The sequence below is a fragment of the Engystomops pustulosus genome, chromosome 2, assembly GCF_040894005.1.
Source record: "Engystomops pustulosus chromosome 2, aEngPut4.maternal, whole genome shotgun sequence".
NCBI lineage: Eukaryota > Metazoa > Chordata > Amphibia > Anura > Leptodactylidae > Engystomops > Engystomops pustulosus.
In genome coordinates, this window is record NC_092412.1 from 99107017 (window position 1) to 99119314 (window position 12298).

The 12298-nt window shown below is 42.1% G+C and overlaps 1 protein-coding gene across 2 annotated transcripts in view; it reads left to right on the top strand.

Moving 5' to 3' along the window:
• The window catches only part of OCA2 (OCA2 melanosomal transmembrane protein), a 192167-nt gene extending 180459 nt beyond the window's left edge, over nucleotides 1-11708 (top strand). For both annotated transcript variants that reach the window (XM_072135687.1, XM_072135686.1), the window contains exon 24: nucleotides 10924-11708. In XM_072135687.1, coding sequence (XP_071991788.1) covers nucleotides 10924-11011 — 88 coding nt within the window. In that variant the 3' untranslated portion in view covers nucleotides 11012-11708. The remainder of the gene's footprint in view (nucleotides 1-10923) is intronic.
• The last annotated feature ends 590 nt before the right edge of the window (nucleotides 11709-12298 follow it).

The window sequence follows — 12298 nt, forward strand, 5'->3', positions numbered from 1 at the left end:
CACTTCCCGGTTTATGGCATGGAATATTAAATACTGTCACTATGAAGTGTTTGGTACACAGAAAACTAGCCCTCACAAAGCTCTTTACATGAAAAATAAAAAAGTTGTATATTTTTGAAGGTGGGTAGTGAAAAATGAAAACACAAAAACGAAAAAGGCCCTTGGCGTTAATGGGTTAAGTAAAGTCTGTATTTTTAGACATATTGTTACAATTATTTTGAATTGCACAATGCCTACAAAGATTGAAGACATTTGTGTTTCTAAACATGTTTCCCAAATACCAGGACATAAACATCATTGTCCTGGGCTTCTCATGAGACTTTGTTAAATTATGAAAACTTGTTATGCTGGTGTATAAAAGCAGCTTGTTTTCACAGGGGAAAAACCTCTAAATAACTTGGCCAGTCAATTAAGGCATTGAAGAGAACCCTTTTTTTGTAAGTCTGTCCTATACATTCATAGAGATTGCTTACTTTAGAAACTTTTGTATTCACTATATTGTATTAAATTATACCATCACCATGGAGAAGTTGCCAGGGGAGATGGTACTGCATTATAAATTAATAAGCTCCTTTTTCTTACTAATAGCGTCACATGGAGTGTATGTATTCACATACATGTGTCATGTAATGAGCACATTCTAGAAAAAAAGCTGGAAAGCTCTCGCTGGAACAGCTCAGATGGCTTTATTTCCAGCCCTAGTGGTTTTAATTCTTTAAGCAGCTTAATGGATTTTCAGATTGTAACCCCATAATCTGCACTCAGTGCCCCCTAAAGGGGCAATTACCTCAATGGTAGTTGAGTTCGATAAAGGACTCTGTGGCTGTATTATAACTAGAGATGGACGAATTTGTTGAAATTCAGTTCGACCCGATTTGCCGAATTTTTCAAAATAATTTGATTCAACCCAAATCGAATTATGATGAATCACATTAAAAAACAGGTATTTTCTTTCTGCACAGAGCTTGTTTTAGAGCGTTGTGCCCTGCTCAAATATGCATAAGGAGTGCGGTTTGGTCTTCAAACAATGCTCTGTTTTAGTATGACACGCACATGAGAGCAGCCCCTCTTAGAATCGCTTCACTCTTCAATTCCATGGGCACTTAGAGGCCAGCCTCACCAAATAAGTGAAGCGGGAACGCAGCCTGACAAGGTAACGTCTGTGCCAGCTCAAAAGGACTGAGCTGAGGGCCAAGATCCCACTATAACATCAAAGAGTGCAGTCTTTTTACACTGACATCAGATGATTCCATAGATTACGACAGAACCTGTTCTGTTAAATGCGGATACATGTAGAAAACTCCCAAAAGAGTGGAGCGGGTGTCAGCAGTAATTTTGCATTGACATCACTGGTCATTTTGCTCTTCATTTCATCTGTCAGTGTCCGCTTTCAATTGGTCAATAATACATCATAAGTAGTGCTAAAGCCAAAAACAAACAGGAATGTATCCAAAACAGACATGACCGGTAAATGTGATATTTGCATGTCCTCTGTGTTCTGTATCCACTCCTGCTTTGGGCTATCAATCCTGAGGCTTTTCATTCCTTCGGAAAGATAAAACTGGCAACAGATGTAGGGCAGCATCAGAATAGAGGCTGAGGCAGGTAGTTAGAATCCAGACTCATTTCTCAACGTTTGATCTAATCTGCTGCATAAGGCATCGGTGTGTTGAAATCCTTGCCGATCCATGCCTGATTCATCTTGACAAAGGTCAGTCTTTCCACATTACGATTGGACAAGTGGGTTCTCCTTGGTGTAACTATGGCTCCCGCAGAACTAAACACCCACTCAGATGCAACACTACTGGCTGGGCAGGGCAGCTTCTCTACTGCAAACTCTACAAGTTGCGGCCACACATAAAGTTTGGATGCCCAGTAGTCCAGGGGATCCTCTACCTGGGGTGGTTAAAGTGCTGTCCAAGTAGGCCACCACCTGCTGGTTCAGGGACTGCTCCATGTCCTGCTGCTGCTGTTAATGGCTACCCTTCTCACTATGTGGGAGAAGGAAGTTGTTCATTAAGGACTCCAGACTTAAGCTGCTGCTGATGGAACTGCTACTGCTCCTACCGGCCCCCCCTGCATCTCCCCACAGCAGCAGTGGCAGTAGTAGGTGAGAGATCACTGACAGGAATCTCCTGGAAAGACCTGACAGAGGATGGACAATGGTGCACAAAGGCAGCGCCAACTGTCTTTTTAGTGTTTCTCTATAGTAGCCCAGTTGTTCCTCCCTCTCAGCAGCTGGAAAAAGTCACCCATTTTTGAACGGTAGTGAGGGTCCAAGAGGGTGGATAGCCAAAACTCATCCCTATGCCGGATGTTGACTATTTGGCTGACACTAGTTAGGCAAAGCAGCATGCTGCCTGCCATCTGCGCAAGTGACTCTGAGTGACTCCCGGCCATGGGACTCTGAGGGACTCCACTGTATACTGCCACGGTGCATCTGGTCATCAATGGCTTTTCTCTGTTCATACAAGCGGTCTAACATATGGAGGCTGGAATTCCAATGGGTTTAAACATCGCATATCAGACTATGTTGGGGTAGGCCGTTCTGACGCTGCAACTTGAGAAGGGTGTGCTTGGCTTTGTAAGAATGGCTGAAGTGCATGCACAGTTTCCTGGCCATTTTTTAGAATGTCTTGCAGATGGGTGGAAGACTTGAGGAACCTGTTCACAACCAGATTGAACACGTGCGCCATGCAGGGCGCATGGGACCATCTCTCCTCGGTGCAGGGCAGACTCCATGCTCCTCCCATTGTCTGTTACCATGATTCCGATTTTCAGTTGTCATGGAGAGGGCCACAGATTGATTTCTTCTTGCATGATGCAGAGCAGTTCCTCCCCTGTGTGACTTCGTTCACCAACACAAACCAGGTGTAGAACTGCGTGACACCGCTGTGCCATGCACACGTGGTATGATGGAGCACGATTAGACTTGTGGAGGCTGAGGTGGTGATGGAGAAAGAGGAGGAGAAGGCATACACTGGCGCATGAGCAGAAGTTTCACAACGTGGAGGAGAAAGCGGGGTCTCTTGTTCAAGTTGTTGGTGTGTCTGGTCGGGAAGCACATTCACGCAATGGGCCGCAAAGGACATGTACTCGCCCTGACCATAGTTACAGCTCCACACGTCCACTCTGCCGTGAACCTTGGAAGAAACCGATAAGCTCAAGGACTGGCCCACCTTCTGTTCTACATATTTGTGAAAAGCTTGCACTGCCTTTTTGGAAAAAAAATTCTGCTTGCAACTCTCCACCCCGTTTTGGCACAAACCATTAGTTCTCTGAAGGGTGTAGAGTCCCAAATGTCATCTGGGAGGAAGTGAATGACTGAGTCAACCAATCGGCAACCTTTGGGTTGTTAATCAACACACTGCCGCTAGATGACAATGGCAGTTCTGGCCTCACAGAGTCACCCCTGCCATGACGTCCCCTTACTGTGCTGCAAACTGTGCCTGCTCCACCTGCCACTTCTCTGTGTGACATATTGGTTAATCAACTATGTTGATTTGACACAGATCTACTTTATCTACCAGAAAAACTTGAAATTTGGGGTATAGAGAAGCACAAGAACTGACACCCTGGGATACGAGCAGAAATCACTACAGAAAGTATGTGGATTTTACACAGAATTCTTCCTATTCACTTTAGTAACAAAAAAGAACTGCTATTTGGGGTATACAGTTTTACCCAAAATGGACACCCTTCGAGCAAAAATCACTACAGCACAGTACAGTACAAGCAGATGGCCGCTATAGACAGACAGCCATTTTCAATCTGGGCATTTCACACTGCATGTGTTGTTTTTATAGGGCTGTGTGACATCACATAAGCCTGCCGGTCGCTGATTGGCTTACAGGTCTGCACGTTATTAAGGGTGTTCCTTTCTCCATCCCAGAGCTCTCTGCCCCATGTAACATGTTGTGCTCATGCCCATTTTGGCAATTAAGGAGAAAAAAAAACTTGCTCCTACGAATCACTATAAACTTCGGATTCGTGGCGAATCACATTTTCCCTGAAATTTGGACCGAACTCCACTCCGTTAGAATCGATTCGCCCATCTCTAATTATAACTCCTGTTAGATCTTGCAGCAGTCATCCTGTTTATGCATGTACATAGGCTTACAGTTATAATACACTGAAATGCAATAGTGTTATAATGTATTCATGTTAAAAAGCAATTAGTAAAGAGTGTAAAATAGAGTTAAATATATTAAGCCTCTTCATTATATTAATTAATAAACAATACTAAGATCCCTTTGAAAGATCCCTTTCAAATTAAATCAACATATAATAAAATATATCTAAAAATGCATAAAAATAAATCATGTGTGGTATCATCACACCTGTAACATCCTGCACACAACTAAAGTAAATTCTTTTTTAACCCAATTGGTATATGCTGTAAAAAAAATTACCAAGCAAAACTTTTCAATGTTTGATCATGTTACCATGTCTTTCTAAAGAGCTCAAAAAAACCTTCATTCATAAATGTATCCATTCTCTTATTCATATGCCATCCCACCAATCATGTAATGAGCGGGATCTCCAAACCCTCCTATTCGTATAGTAATATCGGACACACCTCCTATTACCGTATATACTCGTGTATAAGCCGAGTTTTTCAGCACAAAAAATGTGCTGAAAAACGTCCCCTCGGCTTATACACGAGTCACAAATTAAAACATTACACTTAAAAAATAATAAAACTTATATACTCACCCTCCGGTGGCCCCGATCTGCAGCACTGCTCCCACGATGTCATCGCGGCTCCTCTTCTGGCTTCCTCGCCCCTCTCCTGTCCTCTGTACATCGCGCTGGGCGCCGCCATTGCTCTCTCCCGGGCGCGATGTACAGAAGAGGACCCGCGCGGACATCGGGGGAGCAGCGCTGCAGATCGGGGCCACCGGAGGGTGAGTATATAAGTTTATTATTTTTTTTAATGCTGCGCTGGGCTGTATACTCCTGGGGACAGGCTGGGATGGGCTGTATACTACTGGGGGCAGGCTGGGATGGGCTGTATACTACTGGGGGCAGGCTGGGATGGGCTGTATACTACTGGGGGCAGGCTGGTCTGGGCTGTATACTACTGGGGGCAGGCTGATCAGTGCTGTATACTACTGGGGGCAGGCTGGGCAGTGCTGTATACTACTGGGGGCAGGCTGGGCAGTCCTGTATACTACTGGGGGCAGGTTGGGCAGTGCTGTATACTACTGGGGGCAAGCTGGGCTGGGCTGTATACTACTGAGGGCAAGTTGGGCTGGGCTGTATACTACTGGGGCAAGCTTGGCAGTGCTGTATACTACTGGGGGCAGGCTGGGCAGTGCTGTATACTACTGGGGGCAGGCTGGGCAGTGCTGTATACTACTGGGGGCAGGATGGGCAGTGCTGTATACTACTGGGGGCAGGCTGTATACTACTGGGGCAAGCTGGGGTGGCTGTATACTACTGGGGGTAAGTTGGGCTGGGCTGTATACTACTGGGGGCAGGCTGGGCAGTGCTGTATACTACTGGGGGCAGGCTGGGCAGTGCTGTATACTACTGGGGGCAGGCTGGGCAGTGCTGTATACTACTGGGGGCAGGCTGTAAACTACTGGGGGCAAGCTGGGGTGGCTGTATACTACTGGGGGCAGGCTGGGGTGGCTGTACACTACTGGGGGCAGGCTGGGGTGGCTGTATACTACTAGGGGCAGGCTGGGATGGCTGTATAGTACTGGGGGCAGGCTGGGGTGGCTTTATACTACTGGGGGCAGGCTGTATAGTATAGGGGGCTGGGGGGGTCTGGTTATTTCATACATTAATCATTATAAAATCATCTGTTCTTGATTATGTAAATGAGGCTAGTCACATGGTCAGAGGCAGTGATGTCACTCCTGTTACCCCTCCCCTCTCCTCCCCCTGCTCATGTCTGTGTGCGCAATGTATAGTAAAGCATGGCTAGTGTGTGTGCTGACATGCTGCATCCTCCTAATACACATGTGAGACACAGACATCAGCTACACAATTACCTGACATGTTCTGCTATAACATGGCTGCCTGGAGCTGTTGTATCTCTCCTATACACACACAGGCTGCAGGGGCCGCCAGCACCAGGAATCAGATCATTATACAGCCTCACATCATTATACAGGCTGTCAGTCATGCACTGGGGGTGTGGCTGTACCTCCCACTCATGAAGAAGCTGGACAGCTTGAATATGCTAATGCTTAGTTGGACATTTCACAGGTCATTTGCATACAGCTTTAGGACCTCATTGTTTAGATTTACAGGCATGTAGAGGGACAATGAAGGGATAGAGGCAATGCTCTCTAATGGCAGTTTATGAAAATATATTTAGTTTAGGAGGTTATTTTGCCTGACGGGTTCTCTTTAAGTTATTATATAATATGCCCCAGACTTCCACCACTATGCACATTCAAACAGTGTTCTGTGTTAGTTATATTTTTTGTGCATATTCCCATAGTGCATGTGAGAAATATGCACAATGCTACCCCTGCTGGAATGGTCTTACCAGAATTAACATATTAAATGTACATTATTCCAATGACTGTGATACATATAGTAATAAATACATTGTGCAAATATTGTATAACTATATGCAGTGCATTCAAAAACAGTGTGATTTTCAAATCCCCATATTATTACCCATTCTTATAATATCTAATCATCAACCGTGTTCGTGAATCCCTATATTATATTCCCATTCTCCCACAACAGCCTAATCTATTAAGGTCTCAATGATCAATGTGCTCTATCAAATATATATTAAATATTATGTTAGATCAAGAAACTATATCCCCATCCCCATTTACAATAGTCTACGTGTGGCTACAGTTATCCCATAGTTAATTTTGATGGTGTAGTCAAGAACTTCTATACCTATCTAGTTATATTTAGCAATATTTCAGAAAGCATTTTAACTCGAAATCTATATTAAATCCCCCGGGTGTCAAAGTGCTCGCTGTGCGGGGTTAGTGTCCCTCGCTGTGTGGGGGTAGTGTCATTTTTTGCTACTTTTGATGACTTGTTGAAGACTGTACGACCTTTTGTTAACTTTTTATTTAATTTTTTATCATTTTCATTTTTCAAAATGGCAAAAAGTGCCCTTTTCGACTTTGGGTGCTTTTTTTTTCGTTACGGGATTAAACTTGGTGAAAAACTATTCTTATATTTTGATCGGCCATTTTCGGACGCGGCAATAGCTAATTTGTTTATGATTTTTGCAGTTTATTTATATATCAGTTCTAGGGAAAGGGGGGTGATTTGAATTTTTTTTTTTTATTTATTTATTTTTTACTATTTTTCAGACTACGGTACTTTAACTATCACATACTGCCATACTAAAGTATGGGGATTTCCCTCCTCATTCATTACAATGTGCTGATCGCACATTGTAATGAAGAGGTTAAATAGAGGCAGCCTCCAGTCTTCGGAAGACCCGAGGCTGTGATGGCAACGGATCGCAGCTCCCTGATGACGTCACGCTCATGCGCCGCCATTTTTTTAAGCCGACGACAGCTTTGTTGATGATGATCTGCGGGTAAACGCCCACAACCTGTGCTAGCACCGACCGTGGGTGTTACCGGTAAGCCTTTGCTTCAATATGCAGCTGCACCTGGCATGTGACGTACTGTTACGTCACATGTCGCGATACGTTATGATCCGATTCGGTCGAATCGAATTTTCTCTGAAAATTCGGTGAACCTGGTCGAATCTCTAGTTTTGTCCTGGTTTTATCGCCCTTGTCATTCTGTGATGTTGCTGACATCACCACACTTTGCTTAGCTGCTTAGTGCCCCATAAATCCAAACATGTCACTCTTTGTGTGTATGGCCTTCATCTTCACAAGGTCGACCAGGATGTGGGAAGACACCTGCGCATCCTGTCGCTCCACCCATTAGTAACCGCCTCATTGTCTGGATCATGGGGTGTCTGGATCCCAGCAGTCGGACCATCACTCATAAGGTACTTATAGACAAGGGATAACTTTAAAAGTTTACTATAGTCTGCTGCATGTTTTTCTCTTGGAGATTGGCTAGTACAGTAGGCACATTCATCTAATATATGAGGCCTCCCTGTCATACTACAGCACAGTACCTGTTTCAGTACAAGAAAGATCTAGCTCTGTTGCATGTTGCAACAACGCACAGCGACTGAAATGCATATTACATCCGCCAGTGCTTCAAAATGCTTTAAAATATGTGATTTATGATGAATTCATTCAATTAATGCAATAGACCATCCCTTTGGGCTTTTTTGTTTTAACACTGTTTTTTTTTTATTTTTAGTGAAGTGTATAAGCGAGCATTCAGTCTTTTAATCAGTCTTTTAATCTAGTGTGAGGTCACATCTTGACAATGTACCACACAGTACCATCTTTGTAAACCATTGTGTATATTTTAATGATCTTTTCACTTTTGTGGCTTTTGTCATTAAAGTGTTATATCATCAGTGTATAATTTTGTTCTCTCCAATTGTTTTGGAACTTGATGGTTATTGCAATAACTAATTTATAAGGGGGTTTATTTTATATTCTTTTTCCTTTATCTTTTTGCTTGCATGTTTTGTTGTATTCATTATTATGCTAATCATTGTTTTCTGTTGAGAATTATCTCATTTAAATCAATTACTGCTCAGTAAATCTAAGACACAAGGGAAATCTGAAGATCTACTAAGATGAAATGTTTCAACAATAAAACAGTTTCCAGCTTCAATAATGAAAGTCTTGGCATCATACGTCTCTGGAATAGAGACCATTAACCTGCTCACAGTTAAATCTGCGCCTTTTATTTTTCTTTAGGTCTGGGCACTTCTCTAACAAAAGCTTTGTTGTTTGTGTGGCTCAATAATGATAAAGAACAATTCAGGCATTTCTGGGTGTACTGCAACTTTAGGAAGGAAATTAAGTAAAAGTGTTCTATTTAATCTCTGGCATTTGGTTAAAATACTGGGACATCTTATTATTTATTTGATAGAATTAGAGATTTCACTACTTTTATGGTTCAATCAAGTACTTCACTGAGAGGGCAATCCCCAGATACACTATTTTAATACCCAAAAATGGGGGCTTTGAGGGCTAGAGAGCTAAAAATGGTGGGAATAACACTTCAGTTGCACTGCCCAAAATCAACTAAAGAAAGTACTTAAAATAATAACTTTAAAAAACAAAACAAATAAATAATAAATAATATGCTGTTAATGTCAATACAATAGAACACTGTATGCATAGTGATGAGTGAAACCGACCAAGCACTGTTTCTGGGAGAGGAGGCAGCTTGAATGACATTAAGGATCAGTTTTAAATGATTGGCCTTTTGAAGGTAGTATGAATAACTGCATGAATTACATTCCCAGAATGGAGAGACCAGTTGAAGTGAAGACGTTAGTCAGTTACATTGCAAAGGCTGCCCCCAGGTTCCATTGAATTGCCTTCAACCCATCTCGCCTTTTTTGTGCACCTCACCACCATTCAAAATAGCAACTCTGTTTCTTCCATAAGTCATAGAGCAGTCAACAATGATGATATAACTCTCCTTACTGGGATTCATTAGGCCATTCACTGCCCCTGCCACAGTTGCAGACCTAAAGTTCCCAGATGCCCAATAGCTTGTGTTGGAGGATGAGAGAGTGGACTCTGATTTCATCATCATTATGGTAGCTGTTCTGCAATGACTGCCAAGGAGGGCAGTGGTGATGCCTTAGTGGAAGAAGATCTGAGGGGCAACACACGTCACAACTAATATATAGAGAAGTATGTATGGGCAGGGACGTTACGTCTCTTTAACGGCCCACTGGGTAAATGTAGTGGTAGCAAGACACTAGGTAGAAATCACTATGACTTTAACCAGCAAAGGATTGCCAGACATCACTGCTTATCCTCTGGTTGCCGCCTCCTCTTCTGCTTCCTCTTGTCCTGCCACTTTATCAAGTCAGTGTTGGGCTAGTACCACCAGTTTCAGCACAGTCATGGGAAACCGCAGCAAGCCATGCTGAAACTCATTTGTTTGGGCGAAAGAGGACACACTGCCCAAAGTTGGGAAAAATTCTCTCCTGACCACTAGACTAACGCCCTGGAGTAACTGAAACAGAAACAGAGACAGAAACTTAATTAAAAAAATGGGGGCGGGGGTGGGAGGTATGAGTAACCAGAAGCTCCCAACAACAACGGCCTGTCCTTGCATCTGGGCAGTTTGAGGAAGGGACAGGTTTTTTTTCCCATTTCTACATTTAAGGCAGTATGTTTTCCCATTGCCACACTGCAGACTTTTGTAGGTGTATTTTTCTCTACCGCCTCCTTTCAAATGTATACTGTACAAACCTACTATTGACATTCAAAGGTCATTCATCTATCTGTCTCTTTCCCTGTTGCATTCATCTTAAGAAAATTGTAGGTGGGGCAAGTGGTCTCCCTTTTTTGTTGACCACAAGCAAATCCTACAGCTATGCCGCTGTGGCAAGGGTAAAAAAGGATATTATTGGGGTTCTATTACAGCAATAGTATCGTCAATCAGTTAACAATGAATTCTATTCCCTACCATTCAGACATGGTGCTTATGTTATGCTTCTTCAGAAGACCCAATCCTGTTTGCTTTTTATGCAATTTTCTTACCCTGCTCCTATCTTCTCTATAAACAGGTTTTAGTGCATTTAGTTTGTATAAACATGTCAGAACATGACAATTAAAGTTTGTATTAACTTGTATGGTGTAGTATGGAAATTTGTATGTTTTAGGGATTTAATCCTATATGAAGTTGAAAATAAAAACTTGTAGTAGAAGGTACAGAGAATACTGATGGGATTCTAGATCTAACTGGTTTATTCCTCAAGATGTAGCTATCTTTTTTTTAAATAATCAAATGGCTTTATAACATCATTAAACAAAATCATACCCAATAATAATTAATGAATGCTAAATTTCCTCTGTTTCAGGTTGGGATTCCCCATGATGATTGTTTCCACCACAATTGGAATGTGTTATCTATTGGTGTCACATGTTGCATTGAAATGGAACTCATGAGCTAGTAGTGAAGACTATTGCCATTACCACAGTTAAGATGACCAATGCAGCAATTGTTAGACCATATTTTGGATTCTTTGTATTAAATCAAATACATTGAAATGAGTCTTTTTAACATGAATGTCATGTTTAAATGGCAAATAAGACAACATAAAAATCAGGTTATATTTTATCTGTATTTGTAGAAAATTCTGCAAATGATGCTAATGCAAATTTGTTGCCATGTCAATGAATCCCTTTTCAATTGTACTTGCTATGTTTTTTTCTCCAACTGTATAAAGCTAAAGTTAAGCCAATGTGCCGGTTTATCACTGTTTTTCCTGTTCACGCTATATGGCTATGGATTGTTTTCTCCGAGCACCAGGATATCTCCACAAAGAGTGTACAGCCAAGACGGTCTGAAGGTTGGGTGAGCCGGCTTTACTTTTGTACCTTTTTCTACTTAGTAGTGGAGGTTACACTTTCTCTTTGTTTATTAATAACTTTAAAATGGACACATAATGTAGTAAAATATGTACATTAATAGTACACATATTGATAAGTTTTGGAACTGTTAAAAGCCTAACATTATTTCATGTTTTGATAAAGAACTATGGTTCTTTCAATGTTTCATGTAAACGTGAGTGGATTGGAAAATGAAGACTTAATTCAACATACAATGCTCCGACTGAAAATAAACATGAATTGGGGCCCAAAATGCGTGTGTTCTTTTGTTGATGTAGATAAGAGACAAGATAAACATACAAGCTGTCTGAATTTGTGGAACAAGTGGTGCTAGGTGGTGAGGTGTGAAGGGGGCTATCTATGGCCATAGAGTTTGTTGGTGCAGGCAATCCTCAGGTTCTGCTTTAGGTTATAGCACAATTCTATACAAGCCAGGAGCATCAATGGCTGTAAGTCTCACATACCTGCAGAGTCAGCCTTTAATGGCAAAGTTTCCTTAAATTACATCTACCATCAGATCACTTAATGGTGACTATTGCGTACCTCCCCATCCAATACCTGTGTGTCCCAAGTCCCAAGTTTCATTTCTCATATCTTTGCGTGGCTGCACTTCTATGAAACATACGTTTATAAGATATGCAAATTATCCTGTGGTGCCCTACAGAGCACCATCAAACTCCACTGGAATATAATTTATGTTGGCCCGGGGCCGTGCCAGCCGCATTCTGTGATCTGGTAACATCATCAGTTCTCAGAACGTGACTGGCATTATCAGATGGAGCCTGATACTGCTCTACAGAGCACCTCGGGCTAATTTGCATACCTTAAACATTATTTTTAAGA